Source organism: Centrocercus urophasianus, unplaced genomic scaffold, assembly GCF_019232065.1.
Source record: "Centrocercus urophasianus isolate 14NV4802_14NV808 unplaced genomic scaffold, USGS_Curo_1.0 seq_11, whole genome shotgun sequence".
Taxonomy (NCBI): domain Eukaryota; kingdom Metazoa; phylum Chordata; class Aves; order Galliformes; family Phasianidae; genus Centrocercus; species Centrocercus urophasianus.
In genome coordinates, this window is record NW_024884253.1 from 81322885 (window position 1) to 81342184 (window position 19300).

The 19300-nt window shown below is 38.7% G+C and overlaps 1 protein-coding gene across 5 annotated transcripts in view; it reads right to left on the reverse strand.

The window, feature by feature from the left end:
- Positions 1 to 6: 6 nt before the first annotated feature.
- Positions 7 to 19300, reverse strand: part of SLC35B3 (solute carrier family 35 member B3) — a 30096-nt gene continuing 10802 nt past the window's right edge. For 3 of the 5 annotated variants that reach the window (XM_042839021.1, XM_042839012.1, XM_042839004.1), the window contains exons 7-10: positions 17216 to 17308; positions 16679 to 16790; positions 12132 to 12201; positions 9755 to 11061 (exon numbers count right to left, since the gene is read on the reverse strand). In XM_042839021.1, the coding sequence (XP_042694955.1) occupies positions 10911 to 11061; positions 12132 to 12201; positions 16679 to 16790; positions 17216 to 17308 (426 nt within the window). In that variant the 3' untranslated portion in view covers positions 9755 to 10910. Of the gene's footprint in view, positions 1465 to 6471; positions 6565 to 9754; positions 11062 to 12131; positions 12202 to 13945; positions 14625 to 16678; positions 16791 to 17215; positions 17309 to 19300 lie in introns of those variants that run through there. The other 2 variants (XM_042838987.1, XM_042838997.1) reach the window with 2 other exon arrangements.

Genomic DNA, 19300 nt, shown 5'->3' on the forward strand with positions numbered 1-19300 from the left:
CACACTCCTCTGTTTCTGTTAAGCCCAAATTGGGCATATTATTCAGGTTTTATTTTCCTGTAGAAATCTTGTCTGTTCTTACCACTAGTTTATAGAATTTGAACAAGTTTACCGAAACTCAGTCCCAAGGAAGAAAAATGTGATCTTTTCTAACAATGTGCACATCCTTACTTTTCAAGAATTTCTACACACTTCTATTCATATTTTCTTTAAAAATGATTATTGGTTATTCAGCCCAAGAACCAAATCACATGCATTTCAGACACGAGCTGATCGCAGCCCTCTGTCCTTTGTTTGGAAGAGAAACATCTCTTCTCTTACATACTTTTTCTCTAGGAAAGATGCTTTGTCATATATATTTTTATTGGCACAACAGAAGCACTAATTTCTCTATTTCAACCGAAAAACTGAAACGTATGGGATTCTGATATTCTGAGATTTCTGTTCTCCTCTCAAAAATAAGCTGCACTTACACTCTTTTTGCAGTGAAACAGCAATAGATCTGTAGTCCCTGTAGCTCACATTAGTCAACAGGCTTTATGGCATGTTATGCAATGCATTACATCCAACAGAATTTGGACAAAGTTGTAGTTATTGCAAATATTGCAAACTAACAAAACAGAAACCTGCAGTAGTGTCAGCTCTAAAAAATCACTTGGTTTGCTTTCAGATACCAGCATTCCAGAGGCAAAGAGATTAAATTAGGTTAGAGTCATAAGTGTCAGTTATTCCAAGCAGCCAAAATAAATCAACACTTGCCTACACGCACTCATTGAGGATGTAGCTCACACATTAACCAAGATGCAATTACACCTGTTAGAAAAAGGTGTTGTTTTTATTTATCACAAGAGGAATAAAACAAGTATAAATCCATGCTTAGTATTAACTCGTTTAGGAGAGAGAGGACAATGTTATTCATCTCAACAGTGCGCAGCTCACCGGCTACTGCCATCACTGCTTTGCTCGCTGGATTTTAACTCTACAAGCAAAAGCACTTTCGACCTTTTGTTGCAAAGAGTTTTGAGTATTCAGTCAAGTACAGCTGTATCTCTTTGTTCAGTCCCACATTAAGCCTCTTACAAAATTACTGACAAAAATCTGTAAGGGAACTTTGCAGATGTGAAAGTGACTGTAGGACTGTAGGAAAGTGACAGTCATGTGATTGTGTAGAGTCAGATTATCCTCAGGAACAACCTATGTGCTGATGCACACTCACTCAACCACTCAACTTTTTCAGTAAGCAAGTGTGTGCACACAGGTGATTTCAATTGAATTTACTGTGTGGCAGCTTTCTGAGTCTCATGTCACAGAAAATCATGGAGGCAAACTTACGTGTCTGAGATCCATGTGAAGAAGCAAAACTTTAGGGGATCCAGTTGACTTTCAGCACTTTCAGCAATTCATGACTGCCTTTCCATAAGCAGCCATATACCCTTATCTCAAAAGGATGAAGTAAGGATAAGCCTGTGAAAAAAGCATCTAAGTTGTTGTGGTGCTAAATTATAGAGAAATTTCTTGTAGAGTAGCAACCGTGAGACCAGGCTTTAAAGTGGTAATCTCCAGTTAGACCAGAGGGGGAAAAAGGAAAGGGTGTGAACAGAGGCACAGATACAGAAATAACACGATGAACGAGCTGGTGCAGGTTACTCTTTGGACAACAAGAAACTATTTTCATCAGAAGGAACACTTCCTCGTGTAGCTCTCAGGTTTTTCTGTAGCTGCCTTGCCATCCGCAGGCAGAAAAAATAAGCTTTCATTGTGAGAAATAACAGAGGTAATGGATGCACTGCCATCCCTCCCTGCCGTGGCAATTTTGAAAGGATGATGTGTTACGTGCCATCCTATTTGCTGTTTTGATGAGCTTCAGGCACGTACCATTATTTACTACACGAGGCTGAGAAAATAGCACAGGTTACCAATTCTATTGAAGAACCATTGTGATAGTAGAAATGAGCAAATGGAACAAGAGCTGCAGATAGCTCTTTCCGTGAGTCTCAATAATGTGCTAAACAGAGAGGATAAAGGATCAGTACTGAAAGTTACTTATGAAGAATTCTCTGCCTCACACAATGTTGATTTGGAAAAAAATACAAAGAAAATATCAACCTGAAGCTTTGTAAACTGTACAGGCAAACATCCGTGCTTCCTAAAAAAATAATAAATAAAATTCAGTAATGTTAGTAATTACCAGAGAGAGAACAGTTAAACTCATCCAACAGTCATAGCTCTAGAAGAAAAAAAATCTAGCAGCCCAAAGAAACCTCGTATTAAACCACATACAGCTTCCTTGTTCAGCCACCTGCACATCTGCCAAATACGATTCACTCCTTTTCAGCGTGGCACAACTCCTATGTACTCTGAAGGATTTGCAAAGATGATAATTGATAGGAACCACTCTGTGTCCAAAAGCGAGGTCTCAGAATGGTGAAAATGAATGTTTGTGATCAAGGTGGACATCTGAAACGAATCTGTCTTCATGCTGTGTGTCCATAAGGGAAGCAAGTTTTGCACATGCAGACACAGCATAGAACACTCTCTTCTGTGGTGCGACCCCACAGTTTGAGTTTGACGTTTTCAGAACAGGAAAATGATTAGGGTTCAACAGAATTACCTTAAACTGCTTTGAAAAACCCCTGTCATGATTCTTAATGTCATTACTGAAAACTGTGTTGCGTTTACTGCTTTCAACATTACGCTGTGGACAATCAGGATAGCCAAGAATTGTAGCTATTGCTATCATGTTGCTATTGCTGCTGTGCACATCTGGGGAAAAAAAAGTAAGTGCATGGACACTGGAAGTAAGTTCAGGAGACATGGGAAGACTACTTGCTTTTGTGGGGAAAGGATTCATTCAGCCAAAGCTCAGTTAGAGTTGAAGATGACTAATACTGGGAGGGACAATAAAAAGAGTTTCTTGTTGTTATTGTTGTTTTTAAATACATTAACAACAAAAGGAAATCCAGAGAGAACACTGGTTTGATACTTGATATGAGAATGATCATCTTACAAACAGGGACGTGGACAAAGCAGAGATTTTTAATGCCTTCTTCACCTCTGTCTTCAACATTGATTCTGGGCTCTGTCAGCTCCAAGCCATGGTAGCAACCAACTGCCAGCCAGCCCAGAACTTCTGCTGGATTTGCTGCTCCACCTGGACGCGTGTAATTCGTGGGATGCAATGGAACTCATCTTAGGGTACTCAAAGAGCTGGCTGATGTCACTGGGAGACCTGTCTCAATTATTTTTAAATGGTTCTGTGAATCTGGAGAGGCCCGAGTTAACTGGAAGCTGGCAAACATTGTTCCAATTTTCAAGAAAGTCAAGAAAGAAGAACCTGGTAATTACAGACCTGTGCATCTGACTTCAGCATCTGGTAAAGTTACGGAAAAAATTATGTTGGGGGTTACTGAGAAACACATGAAGGACACTGTAGTCATTGGTCACAGCCACTGTGGGTTGATGAGGTCTTGCTTAGCTAATTTAATCCCATTTTATGGCAAGATCATCCATCTAATTGACCAAAGGAAGCCAGTTTACATCTTGAACTTCAGTGTGTTTTCAGTACTGTTCCTCACAGTATTCTTCTTGACAAAATGTCCAGCACATAGGTAGACAAAAACATAATGGGATGGCTGAACAATTGGCTGATAGGTGAGGTCCAATATGTTGTAGTACATGGGCTTACATCAGGCTGGTGACCATCACGGTTCTGCAGGACTCCAGTTTAGGGGCAGTTCTCTTTAATGTTTTCATAAGTGACTTGGATGTAGGGCTAAAAGGTGTTCTGAGCAAGTCTGATGATGATATGAAATTGGGGGGAGCTGCTGACTACATTAAGGGTGCACAGAACCTTGCAGAGAGATCTAAGACAAATTAGAGTGCCGGGCAATCATCAACTGCATGAAGTTTAAGAAGCAAGGGCCATATTGTGCTCCTGGGAAGAAGTAACCCTGGCTACATGTTGGAGGGTAAGAGACTGAAGAGCAGCTCTACTGAAAAACATTTGGGGGTCTTGGTTGACAAGAAGTTGAAAATGAATGAACAGCATGAGCAGGCAGGCAGGAAGGCCAACTGCGTCCTGAGGTGTATCAAGCATAACCTTGCTAGCTGGACAAGGAAAGTGATTTCCTCTCTCCAAGCTGTGCTATGCAGCTTCACCTTGAGTTCTGTGTGCAGGTTTGGGCACCACAGTACAAAAAGGTCATAAAACTATTACAGAACATCCAAAAGAGGGCTGTGAAGACGTTGAAGGCTCTAAGGGGAAGACATGTCAGGAACCACTGAAATCCTTTGGTTTGTTCAGCCCGGAGAAGAATAATGGGAGACCTCACTGCAGCTTACAGCTCCTCACAAGGCGAATGGAAAAGCAGCTCTGATCTCTGCCTTATGATGACAGCAATACAATTCAAGGGAATGGCATGGGGCTGTGTCAGGAGAGGTTCGGGTTGGATATCAGGAAAAGGGCTTTCATCAGAGGGTGGCTGGGTGCTGGGACGGGCTCCCCAGGGCCACGGTCACTGCCCTGAGCTGCCAGAGTTCAAAGACTGTTTGCACCACACTCTCAGACACAGGGTTCGAATTTCGGGTGGTCCTGTGTGGAGTCAGGAGCTGGAGCTGGTGATCGTTATGGGTCCCTTTTGAATTGAGATATTCTGTTACTCAGTGATCTGGATTATCATTGGTCACATACCAGCAAAGCACATAAACCCAACTGCTTAATCTTGGGCTGCTTTAATCCCGGGGGAGATGGGGTTTGCAAACCTTACTAAGGATAAAGGAGTTCAGGGAAATTAGGTGTGATTCATGCTCAGGATTAGCTACTTTTAAACCATTTTTTTTTTTACATATATCGCTACATAGAGTTTTTCTTTTGGTAAAATTAGATGCTGATGTTGCCTAACGGCAAGACTATGATCTACAAATGAAGAAGTTTGAGCACTGTCTGATGTACTGTACTGGATAGCATAAAGCAGGCATAGGACACCACCAGCTGTTAACTTGAACTGCATGCTAAGGCTAAAACCTGTCCTATTTCTCAGTAAAGTGATTTTCCAGTACCAAAATTGGGATAGTAGGCAAAGAAATAATCCTAACTTAAGGCTAGTTCAACAAAAGATTAAAGGCATGTTAAATCTTAAAGAGCTTAAATACTGCGCAGTTCTGCCTGAAGCCTATGTGAACTTTGCTTTATGCATTAAAGCTTTTCAGGGGCCCCAAATCCCCCTTGTAGAAATGTCCATGATTGTCCAAATCTTGTTTATTTCACACTGAAACACCCATCAAGTTCAACATAAATGGGTATACCTTTACCTGCATGCAAGAATAAGCAGATTTATGGGATTAGGCATTAGATACTGATATGGCAGGCTGCATTTAAAGACACAGAGAGCAGCACAGAAGCCATTTATCTCTCAACAACACTGTTTTCCACTGGATAATGTGGCTTTTCTCTTCTCAGTCCCAGTAGTCAAGAGCCATGCCTCCCCCTCAACTCTCTTCCAAAAGAGTACTTTTAACTTTTAAGCTATGCTTTGAGTTACAGAAGGGATATGTACAATTCCTGTTGCTATCACTGTTTCACTCATGAGATGAACAGTTTAGCTGGACTTGATAATGGAAATTAAGGCTAAGATGGGCGTGAGTAACTTATCTGCAACTATGTGTCCTTTTTTATTCTGCTTAGTTTCTTTTTTAGCTTTCAAATGGCAGCAGAATTTGACCTGTAGCAAAATGGGCAACATTCAAACCAGCCACATGCAGAAGCAGCAAAATACCCTTCACTTTCAACTACTGCTTCTCTCTGGTTTGTTTCCATAGCACTGACTGTGGGAAACTGAGCAAACAAAAAATCAGTACCAATGCACATAATGCAAAGAAGCTTTAAACAAAAATGCAAAAAGCCTATTTCATATCTCCCTTACTTTCACTCTAAATTATAGTGGCAAAGAACAGCAAGTAGAAACAATTTAAGATCTCAAACACTGGTGTGAAACAGAACTAATGGTGCCACTTCACCCATCTCTGGTATGGAAGGGCTCTGTGGGACTTGGGGTATAAATAGAGCAACTGAGAGTATTAAAATCTACTCCCTGTTCTCCCCAGACTTAGCACTAAGACAACTATGGACAAGATACCATCTCTGCTTCATCAGTGAAACAGAGAGAAGATTTTTCTGCCTCATGGCGAGTCTAAAATTAATGTATATAATGTATATAACATATATAATGTATATTAATGTATACAGCTTGAATAATCAGAATTTTTATATTAAGTATATAGAATATATAATATAGATTTTTTTTTTTTAAAACAGGGAAATTGTAAACAAAATCTTTCTCCAAGTTTCTGAATATGTTCCTGTACCATACATAAAACCCCTCTAGAAAACAGAGGTGTGAATTCATTTCACTGCTTCCCTATCTTGTGAAGTTTAGCTTTCTTATTATTTCCTGCCCTCTGGAATATACTTACAATTCTGTACACTTTCCAGAACAGTAAACAGTCCAAAAAGTTTCCATGATTGAACAAGCAGTGGCCAAATGTAAGATAAGGGCTTGTTTGTGCCTGGAAACATGGGAGGTAGAAAGAAACATTAAAGGTTAGAAAGGAATGCACTTATTACCCAAAAAAGAAAAGAGGAGAAAAAAAAAAAAGACTTAATTTATCTCCTCTGTCCTCAAAGGCAAGCTAATGAGAAGAGAGATTTTCCTGGAAGATGGGAAGATGGAATGAGGTCAAGAAGTTAACCCATAAATGCAATTGGAAAGACCTTTCCAAAATAATGGAATCTGTAAGAGGTTCAGGGAGAAAAAGGATTTAAAAGAATTGACCAGGCTGTCATAACAGATCTGAAACAGGACGGATTTGTAGTAGTATGATGGCAGTTCTCAAAGCAGGAACAGAAAGCTGAAACAACCCACAGTGCATCAAAACAGCGTGCAAAAAGGTAAAGAGCATCTAGAAAACAGACAGACAACTGGGAAAGTAAGGACAACAGACAGGAATGCTGTATGTCCAAGTCTTAAAAGTACTTGGTAAATTCATAGCACAGCAGAGGTTAAAAAGAAAACAACCAAAAACCCCCAGCAGTCAAATGCAGTATCAGGAAACACTGTAGGTTTAGGAAAGGGTTCTGAGCATTAGTTCTACACCATTTATATATATTAATATTAGAATAATTAGCAGTTTGATGGTACTGATCTAGTGAAATACGGAAGAAATCCATTGCACAGTCAATTACTTTTCTATTCAAGTGTACCAAATAAATGCAAAATGTAATGTGAAAGCAACTGCAAATGCATACCAATTCAGGAAATTAGAGCTCCCTCAGTGCAACGAAGGAGGCAGAAGTGGATGGTATCACAGTAGCAGATAGCTGACATCAGAAACACTGCCCCACATTTTGGTGTGACCTTCAGCCTCACAGCGCTACCTTGTAACACATTTTTTGTGCAAAGAGGAGAAAGATGCGTAGCATAAGAATAGCAAACAACCAGTTCACAATTTACTTTAGACAGTAAATTTTATGGTGACAGAATCAATCTTCTGTAGTTTCATAATGCCTACTGTAAACTAGAGTCCAGGAGCTAACTAACCTGAAATCGCAAGTTATTTCAATTAGCCTACATAGCAACAGCAAGAAAAGTCAGCAACACCCCAATGTCAGTGCTCTCCCCATGAAAAAATAAAGAACTTACAGTTACTTTGCAAACAAGCCCTTACTTGTTTTTCACAGACAACATAAAATAATAGATATACACAGTACAGAATATCCTAAATCAAAATTCTGTAATAACACTTTGAGGCTTGTCAGGTTCTCTTACTGGCATGTACTGTAAAGCTCATTAAAAAAATTACAGCAATTCACTGCAAGGAAGATTTTCTTAACATCTCAACAAAAGCATGAAACTGCACAGATCATGACAAGTGGCAAATTACGAGCTCCTCTCATTTCAGTAAGCAACTTCTTTATCTTTCTTACATATTGTTACAGAATCACAGAATAGTCAGGGTTGGAAGGGACCTCAAGGAATGAATGAATCTCCAACCCCCTGCCACATGCAGGGCCACCAACCTCCCCATTCAATACCAGACCAGGCTGCCCAGGGCCCCATCCAACCTGGCCTTGAACACCTCCAGGGACGGGGCATCCACAACCTCTCTGGGCAGCTGTTCCAGCATCTCACCACTCTCATAATAAAGAACTTCCCCCTGGCATCCAACCTAAATCTTCCCTCCAACAATTGCTGAGTAACAATTGCTGAATTCACACTCACGATAACAAAAACCTGACTCCTAAATATATGCTGTGAACACTAAATCTAGCATTTGTCTACACAGTCAGATTTCAAAGTACCAAGCACCTGTAAAAGAATTTAAAAAACCCTTTTCTATAGTTAAAAAAATACCACTCAAACTTCCCATGATGTGGGCTCCAGTCAGTCAGTCTCATACACAACAGAATAAATTACAAGGCCAACGTTAAAAGGCCAATTGTGAACTTGATGCACTCCAACAAAGACAAAACTGCATTATCAGATGTGTGGAAGTGGCACGATGGGACTCGGTTTAGCAATGGAACTCAGCAGGTCAGTTTGACAGAAGTTCTGCAAGCTATGTAAGATATCCTAATTCCTATGAGAAACTTTGGGAGTGATTTCTCAAGTATTTATAGAAAACAGATAGCAAATTAATTATGTTTCTTTTGACTTTATATACGTATGGTAGCTTTCGCATAATTTGGTTTCTGGAAGTTCAGTAACGTTTAGTAACAGACAGTTTACTGATGGCAAAACTGAGACTGAAATACTGTCCGAACTGATGCTCAAATGCTAAATGCAAAGTTCCATGAAGATGATCTGGGTTGCCAATGTTCTGTCATTGCTTCCTTTTCACTGGTTCAAAAGACACCTCTTTTTTAAGCCTGACAAATAACCCCACTGCAAAGAGCAACTTGATTTAGGGAAAAGAATGCACGGGAATAAAGGAGCCTGGGGGAAAAGACTTGGTCCAAAATCCACTCTTCCACCAAACCTGAAGTTGTAACCCTTTTTCAAGTCTTACACACAACTTCGACTGCAGTATGGACACTGCTGATAACTACGGCAGGTCCTTCCTCTTTTTATATCAGGGTGCATATATGTCAAATTCACACCTCTCCACCTAACCCAGGACACAATAAATAATGTAGCAGCCAGGAATTAAAAAAAAAAAACATTGTTGCACTGACAATGAAAGCTCGTGACTTGCTGACAATGTGTGTGTATGGGCTGAAGAGCTTTGCTGACATACAGTAGCCTGAGCATTTGAAACAGTACACATTTGTTACTGCTGCTCCGCACTCCACCTATTTGTCCCATCATGCTAACACAGCTGTGTAAGTCCATGCTCTATTTTATACCACACCTAATATGACATATGCTGGCTACCAAGTCAGTAAGCAAAATTTAAGGCACATTTTTAGATCCGTGCTTTGATTACAAGCTCCTTGGAACAGCAATTCTTCCCAAATGTCTGGCAAACATTTTGCATGCACATTTTGTGTACTTTCACAAACATTTTTGGCAGAAGGCAAAAACATCCTGCGTAGTTTTTCAGTTCTTTGTACATTCTTTCTGGTCTCACAGTTCTATTATCAAAATTGCAGTTGTCTAAGTGGAATAAGCCATCAATTTCTTATGAAACAACACAAAACAAGCTTACAGCACGTGAGGGGTGCGACAACAAGAACTACCATGACTGTGTGAGAACAATCAACTGTAAAGTGATCTGTATTTTTAAAGTGCCAGTGTTACACACATAAAACGAAAGAGAAGGCAAGTGATTCAAAATGAATTGAAAACAAAAGCTGGAGGGAGAAATGGACTCAATCTTCCCAAATTCACAATGAAAACTGGAAATAAACTGTCTCCTCCTATCATAAAATGAAGAAAATTGCAGTCTGCACCCTAACCTTCTTAAATTCATTACCACACAGAGACTGACAATACATACCTTAAATACAGTATCAGATGCTGTTATTCTTTAGGCCAATACTGAAAATAGAGAGTTCTGATTTGATGATAATGATTCAGGGAACCTTCTTTCCTATCTCTTCACACCACTTTGACAAAGAGTGCCATAGGCCACGAAAAGTTTGTTGCTTCACCACAGAATAAGCAAATGACAAATTCTTACACTGCTGTTTCAATCATTACACTGTCATTCTCTCTTCTCAGCTAGCTGATGTCCAAAGTCCACTTCCACTGTTGTAAAAGCACAGGTGATGACTGCTCAAACAGTCTTATTTTCATTACTTGCAAGCAATGACCACCAAGTGAAATGACGCCTTAAAATTTCCATTAAAATGAAAATTATGACAATAAATAAATTTTGTGATGACCTGATCAGTAACTTATTAAAAAAAAAACAAAAACAACGTTTTTATTTAACGTGACAACATACCATATTCTAAACCTTGCACCTTCAAAACCGCAATTTGGTCGAGCAGTTGCTGATTAGGTTCCATTAAATGTGAATACAGTATTACATTTAAATTACCTCAGCCAGACAATTAACGAAGACTAAGAAACACTAATCTGGAATCAGACACAGGGCCAATATCATTACAATGCCCAAGTAAGTCTTCTACTGTGTCACATTGGGAGTGCAGCTTCTCAGCAGTTTGCCAGGAGCTGCTGTCCTTCATTGCCTGGTAATGCCAACTGTCAATGGCCTGCAATGCCTCTCATGATGAATTCAAGTGCTCTGGAGAAAGGGCTCACAAAAATGTGCATTTCCAGCTATCTGCAAGCAGATACTACGCCTTCAGCTCCTTTGGTTTTAATAATGTTCCCTTTGGAAAGTGAATCAGTTGAAGATTGTTCCAATAGAACAGGAAGTCAGAGTCTAGACATGGCATAAACCACTCTCTATACAGTTTGTGACAACGTCCTTGTTTTTCTTTCTTCCACATTTTTTTTCCAAATACCATACAGTGAAGGCAGTTTGATTTTATCCATATTCTTACTGTAAACATTAAGAAATATTCCAAGGACGACCAGTAAGCCTGACCACACGTATCTGAAGGGGAGAGATTGGGGGGAAAAGAAGTTACCATTAGCACTTTATACTGAACAGTATTCATAATATACAGATAAAAATAAAAATCCCAAATTAATGAGAGAAGAAGAAAAAAAACACACCACAAAATACAACAACAAACAAGTTGATGGACTCTGAGATAGAACTTCCTTCAATCTCCATTACTACTGGGATGCAATCCTTCCTTTCCTTGTACTGAATGAACAGTTTATTACTGTGGCTTCATAGTTAAAAAATAAACAAGATTAACTGTTCTTTCTTATATGAATAAAGTAGACCAGAGAGGTTTTAATATGTTTTCCTTGTCCATATTTAGGAGACCCATTCCCTATATCACTGGTCTAAAACATGCACTCATTCAGGGTCTTATGCCTATGCTTCCTAATGCACACTTCTTGTTTAAGCCCTGTTATTTTAAGCCTCAACATTTTTACCTGGAATAAACTGCATTTGGGCATTTAGCTCTGGGCTTTGTTCTTAAGTTTCATTTTTACACATACCAATAAAATCAAATTGTTTCAAATTAGAATTTAAATCATTGCAATATCTCTGCTGCATTTTTTTCAAGGACAAACAAACTCTTCATTGAGATCTAAATCAGGGAAGAATTCAAAGCCCCATAAACTTTCATTTTAACTTTAATTTTCTCTCCAGACAGGAGGGGCTTCCACTTGTTAAAAAAAAGCTAGCTAAGAATTCAAACTTGTGCTCAGAAACGCCTGCCTTTAGCCAAACCTTCCTGGAGGAAAGCACCTGAACAATTCATTAAGTATCATAAATCCCAGATATTACATATTTCTTAAAAACCAACAACCAAAAATGCCAACACATGGAACAGTTTATCTTCCAGACCTTTAGGAAAATGGAAACTATTTTCTCTAGTATGATTAGCATCAAGACAGAATCTACAACAGACTGTCAACATTGTAGAAGATACAGAACAAAAAGCACTGAAGCCTGAATATGATTAACTACTGTTGTTATACATCCATGATCAACTTTTTTAAAATAAAATATATAAAAAGACACTTAAAACTATAAATACTTACTGGAATGTGAATGGCTTCGCAAAGAACAAAAAAGAAAGCACAATTGTCATTGCTTTCCTTCCTGTTGTTACTGCAGAGGAAAACAGAAAATTATTTCTTTAAGAATCCACTGACAGCATAAGAATATAAGATGGTCTTTGATGTTAGTAGAGACCTTTACTACTTGGGGATCGTTAGGGATCTGCCTACACTCACTGTCATCCTTGGTACAAAGGCAAACTGTAAATGCACCTCTCCAGTGTAAAGTAACTCCAGAATCATGAATCAGGACAAGGGGAAATGGTTTCAAACTTAGCAAGGATAAATTTAGGTTGGATGTAAGGAAAACGACTCTGCAATAAGGGCAGTGAGGCACTGGAGCAGGCTGCCCAGAGATGGGGTGGATGCCCCTGGCTCTAAGTAACCTGATCTAACTGTGGATGCCCCTGTTCATTGCAAGGGAGCTAGACTAGATGACCTTTAAAGGGCCCTTCCAACTCTAGCAAGGATTGTATGATTCTATGTTACGCAAAACAAGTGCACCACCCAAATGGTAACATCTCTAGTCCCAGAATCTGCAGCACAGAAACTCCCAGAACAAGACTTTGTGTTTAATGGCTTCTCCCTAATCAATTCATAGTATCTGAAAGCAATGAACAATCCCTGCAAGTAACTGATCACGTGAACTAAAACCACTGGTCTGTTAGAGCTGAAAGAAGTGGGTTCAGGCCCAACAGGACTCGGACACTCCACATCTCTCACCATTCTCATGTGACTTTATCACAGTCCTGTGGTCTAGACTGTTGCTTTGGGCTTTATTTTTAAGTGGAATGAGAACAGCCATATTGTAATTCTTTTGAAGTTAATGCAATTTCAGTTATACAGCAGTGCAGAGCAATGTAACTTTGGCTAGGAGTCTCGAAGACTGAGGATGCCTGACTTCAATGACTGTGCATTAGTAAGCTTTCCTAAAATTCTTAAAAAGCCTTCTTCCACATGTGATCTCATCATTAGCAAAGACAAGGTTGTAGGAAAAGTTGGGAGCACAATTCTGCTAGCAAAACAGATGTGAACTGTTTGTCTTACTCTCTAACTATTACTTTGGATGGCTATTTGCAATGCCAAAGCTATATGCTATGGTTAAGAATGAAACGTTGCTAGTGAACTGCATACTTGAAAACATGCATCATTTATCACTGAAACATGCAAACAGTAAATGAGTAAAGGTATGATGAAAACCTTGCAAAACGTTAACAGTGCAGCCAGGTGTACAAATTCAGCTATGAAGGGACAGAGAAGGTGTTACATGACAGCACAGGCTTTTGTTTATTAAAGAATCTTGTACAATTGCCTGTACCAGAAGAAAACCAAGTTTTTTTTAGCAGCAGAAAATATTTCAAAAATATTCAAACCACAAAGTACTTTTTGCTGTAACAGACAAAAAATCTTCTCAGAACTACAGCCACATTACTACTAATATAACACCATGACAAAAAGAACCAATAATTATAGATATATTCTCATGCCTTTTTTTTGTCCACTAAACAAAGTTTCACCCCCCACACGCTTCTTCCATTAAATTTTTTCTCTTAAAAGCATATTTAGTACTGGAAGAAACAGCCTTCATCATTGCTTTATCTGCCCCAGCCTCAACCACTTGGTAGCAATTTCTATACATTTTAAGAAATTTATGCACATCAAAGAGAATGATTTTGTTACGTGAAAAATCAAGCGGGAATGAAAAAAAAAATTGAGTTTTAATTACAAAACAGTTTACAGATGAATAATTAAAAAAAACGGTTAAATTCAGTTTTTCTAATCATCATTACTTCTGCTCTTTCAAATCAGTTATTAATTAAAATATTTATGTAACCATTTCCTTCTAAATTAAGTGCCTTTTCTTCTTTTTCCCCGATTAAGTCTGATAATTTCTCATTCTGCTAATAGAAATGCAATTTTCATTAAACTCCACCACCCCACTCTCTCCAATAAGGGGGAGGGTTGACAGGGGGACAGTAACGAACGCAGCTGTTCTTCCAAGGCACAATAAACCTTTCCACATTGCTAAGGCCAACACAGAAAGGGTTCAAGTGTTAGGATTGTCAAGTCAGACACAAGGAAATCTGGGAAGGTTTTGCTATTCCACAGCACTCTTAAGCAATTTTTACCACAGGTAGATACTACTTCTAAAATTCTTTAAGAGCTGCTTTAACACATGAACCAAGCCTCTTACTGGGCCAACATTCAGCCATTAGATGCACTAAACTTCAATAAAAACAAATACGGTAGTGCTACAGAGAAGAATTAATAGAAAATCAGAGCATGCAGTTTTCAGGCCAGAAAATAACTGTTTGTATCTTCCTCTCCGCTAATGCAAATGAAGTAGAGCGTTACCTGACAGAAACCAGCTTTTGGGGGGAGAGGGAGGAGAGCAAAGTAGTTCCATGGCATCTTGCTACACCTCCCCACCCCAGTCCCTTGTGACTGATGTTTGAAGTTTTAAGAAAAGGTAACCTGAGGAAGGAACGATCCTGATGTAACCATTCTTGACAGAGTGCTGTAACAACCACACATGCAACAAGAGAAGCTAGATAGGCCAAGGCCTATTTTTTGGAAAATTCACAGGTGATTTTTTTTAAATTTGGAAGCAACAGTGCTGTTCAGGCAAACAATTCACTGTTCCAGCAGTAAGTAAACTGCACTTAGTAAAGAGCAATAATTTTAGGTAGTCTGAAAGCAGACACACAGAGAGATGCTGAAAAACTATGAAGCTCCTTAAGACTTTTCCTTCAGTGTTGTGAGATACATTGAAAATGTTAACATGACAATTAACTACTGCTAAAATTAACAGCGAGGTCATTTCTGCTTATCCTGACAGTGAGGATATTCCAGTATGTAAGCACTTCAGCTGACTGTTTGCAAACTCACTGTGATACAAGTTGAAAACACTCATTCACTTGCAATAACCACATCATTTTGCTGTAGCTTTGCTACACTCAGGTAGCAAGCATCTCATGCTAAGATTTGTCAAAGCTTGGCAGAGACAGATGCAACACACAACAGACTAATGCAAACAATTTCTTTTACTTGTCTTATCAGCAGTTTCTTTGATTTAACTACATATTGTTCCTCCTTTAAGGATCTTAGGTAGACAAAGTTATCAATAAGCTCACTTCTTTCTAGGAAGCAATACAGTTGGCCTTCAAAATGGAATATGCTTAACACTTTTCCATTGTTTCTAAGGCATACATATCATCCAACATATTTATAAAGACCACATACAACTAGATGACATTACTTGCCAGTGCAGTGCTAAGACTGGTACTAGCTGTCTACTCACTCATACAGAGCCTGACAATTTTAACTGTTAAGATTTCAGACTCTCTACGTGACTTTTCCAGATGACTGATTACTCAAGATGAAGGTTATGCCCAGTTACAGATGGGCTAAGAGTCAAGTCTGACAACCTATGGAGATTGAAAATCTATAAGGGTTGTGACTGCCTCTCCTTTCAAGTCCACTTTTTCCTCAGCAATGGGGATACATACCTGGGGATTGTCAGCACAGATAGGTCTGACTTGCATTTACTCACAGAAAAATACTGAAGTCAGAGCATCACATCACAACTTTTTAATTGCACTGTGAATTGAACTGTTGCAAGAACAGGTACAGTGGCATTCAGTGACTTTCTTAACTTGGAGAGGACTACAGTAGCCTTTAACATACTTGAGAGATTCATTTTGTTATACAGACAACATGCAGCTGGTCACACTGGTGATTGGGAAAAATGTTTTCAATATATTACTGACACCTTACATTTGTATTTCACATCTTTTTTTTCTTGACATAGTTGATATATGCTGCATTAAGACTCAACAGAAAATACGACCACTTCCTTTTTTGGGCCAATTGCTGTGTAAGCCTAAAACAACCAAAAGGCCAGACAGCCTGCTTCTGCCATTAACATTACAGTCCAGGACAAGTCTGTTTAGTTTACACCTTAACTTCCAAAACAAATACTCTTCATTGCATTCCATTTAATGAAAAACTGAATAAACTGTCACAGGAGTCAGAATTTGTTCCATTTGAGTTTATTTTGCTCCAGCAGCATTCCATTAAAAATGTGTGGATATTCACAAAATCTTCAGTGAAATCCTTCATACCTTTCCTAACAACATTTTTTGTTGGAAATCTCCAGAAATTCTATGCTTAAGGTGTCTGCATGCCTTACTTGAATATGTTTTTCTTCCATGCTTCAAGTAACACTCGTCTTTTCCTTATGTCTTGGCTGCATTCCTCCGTTTAGAATAGTGCTGTTTCTGTACTAAAACAGCATAGGCCACCTGCACAGTGCTACTTAATATGCTCTGCTATGTTGAAACTGTAGCAGAAAAAGGAGGAGGAAGTTCCCAAATATACACCAGAAATATGCATACTAAACAAACCAGCATCATCAGCACAAACAAGAAAAAAAGGCCAGAGAAACAACAATTCTCAGAAGCTGTCCTAAATAACAAAATACTTCAAGTTTTTATCCCAAAAGCAGCAAAGATATCATTTGTTCATACCTGTTACAGCCAGAAGGGCACCAAAGATTTTAATCAAAGCTAGAACAAAGGATATGCCAAAATATCCAGTCAGGGAGAAAAGGAATGCATAACCATAAGTCTGAATTGGATGCTGCAACAACAACAAAAGCCTGTTAGGAAAATGTAAAACAAACCCTGAGGTATTAAAAAATGACAAAACTACAGACTTTAATCAACTGCTTGAACAATAATAAGCTGTTCAAGAATGCGTTCATGCAAATATCCTTATTTAATTTTAGTTAAATAAGAGAAGAATAATTATGAAATTATAAGCTTATAAGTTTGGTCTTGTAATTTCATTGTTCTTGTTTTTTAAACATTATCACATTATCTTGTACAATAAAGACTGTAACAACATATTTAATGCATGAAATACACAAGTCAACCAGGTTACACGACGAAAGCATAACATTAGAGAAATGGTGAGACTTTCTAAACTAAACAGCAATGTTTTCTATTGAGGTTATTTGCAGAAAAAAAAAAAAAAAAAAAAAAAAAGGAAATTTGTACACCTACCTGTGAGCAAAATGCTACTGCAGGGCTTAATCCACTAGTGCAAGTTAATCCAAATAAAATATACAGAAAACCTATTGAGTAAGAGTACAAAACCTACAAGAGTTTAAAAGAAAACAATTACCAGGTGACATCATATTCACAGGGTCATATGTTTGAAAGCATTTAATTTTCTACTTCAATATTTTTAGTTTCTGAGATGGATTTGTAGTGTTGAAGATATTTTTACTAGTATTCCTGTAGCAGCTTATGTGTAAAGAAAAATGAATAATAAGCATTAAACATTCTTCCTACCCACAACTACATGAAAAAGTTTTGTAAGCTAGACAGTTAATATCCTGAAGTCAATGCTGACTGAAATCCTCCACGTTCAGAATTTCTCAGTCCAAATAAAGCTTCTGAAGACTACATAATTAGCTTGAATAATACGCCAAAGACAGAGAGATTACTGCTATTTATTGTACACATTAAGAAGCTTTTTACATTAAATGTGCACTTAATCACCATGAGCTGCCACAGCACGTGTCACAAAGTGTCACCTGTGTCACTTCAGTTCACCTACACCATTATAGCTATAGGATACCAAATCTTGACCTATGATTAGCTCTGGCCTAGTTCAGAAGCTGGAGCTGCCCTTCTGTGTACGCACTGGTGTGGAGGGAAGCAACTGCTGTTAGTGGCCTGAGTGGCCCTTTCCCTCAAGAAAGGGAGACAGCAAACAAAACTATTTCACATGTTACCAACTAGAAAACACTGACTTGGCACACTTTCAATTGTATCAATTGTAGACATGCTTCCTCTGGCAAGGGCTTTATCAGTTGTTTCCTTGCTGTAGTATCTCAATTATTTGCAAAAACGAGCATATTAACAACTGATAATGCCACAAGATGATAAAACACCACTGCTCTACGGATCAGCATAAGTTTCAATAGCAGAACTACTTTCAATCTCTTAAAAAACAGACTGATATGCAGAACTCTAATTCTGCACAGTGCTTATACACACAAAAGTTAGGCTCTAATTCTTTGCCTTTGCAACTATCCAGCTTTTTTCCCTGATTTATGATCTTATTTCTTAGAACAAGGACTCAATAACATGTAGCTAGTTCCTCATAAGGAAGTGGGAAATAAGTTTTTCTTAGAGTCAAATATAAGGCAAAAATCAGACGTAGTAACCAATCTTCTGGAAAATGATTTTATCTACAAGACATCTTTTCTCTTTTCACAACTGCTTAATCAAGAGTGAGCTCCAACTTCTGCAAGAGATCCCATGGATGACACATTCCTTCACTACCCAACTGTATTTTGGGATCACTGCTCATTAAACCTGCTCCCTGAAAGGACCTCTTAATCCTCACTCACGATCTCAAGTCTAGAAAGATGATTTCTGAAATGGTCTGCATTTCTGCACTGAATTCTCTGAAAAGAATCCAAGAATACAGTATCTAGGCTCAAACTAACAAAGCCTTTAATGATCTTAATCACCACACTGATTTTCTGTAAGTGGAAGAAAATACCAGGACCAACATCTGTCCATCTAATACAGAATGAAAAGCAAAGTTTTGGCCCCCAACAGAAGAAGGACATTGGAGCAGGTCCAAAGGAGGGGCACAAAGATGATCAGAGGGCTGGAGAAACTCCACTATGAAGACAGGCTGAGACAGCTGGGGCTCTTCAGCCTGGAGAAGTCTACAGGGGGACTGTTATAGTGGCCTTCCAGTACCTGAATGGAGCCTACAAGGAAGCTGAAGAGGGACTTTTTATAAGGGTATATAGAGACAGGATAAGGGAAAATGGCTTTAAACTGGAAGAGGGGAGATTTAGACTAGATATTAGGAATAAATTCTTTACAGTGAGGGCAGTAAGACACTGAACTCATTGCCTATAGAGGCTGTAAATGCCCCCTCTCTGGAAGCATTCAAGGCCAGGCAGGATGGGGCTTTGAGCATCCTGGTTTAGAGGGAGGTGTCCCTGTCTAAAGCAGGGGGTTAGAACTGCATGATCTTAAGTGTCCCTTCCAACCCAAGCCATTCTATGATTCTGTGGTTTTTGTCACTCCGATATACATTTGAAATTGGATACAGAAAAC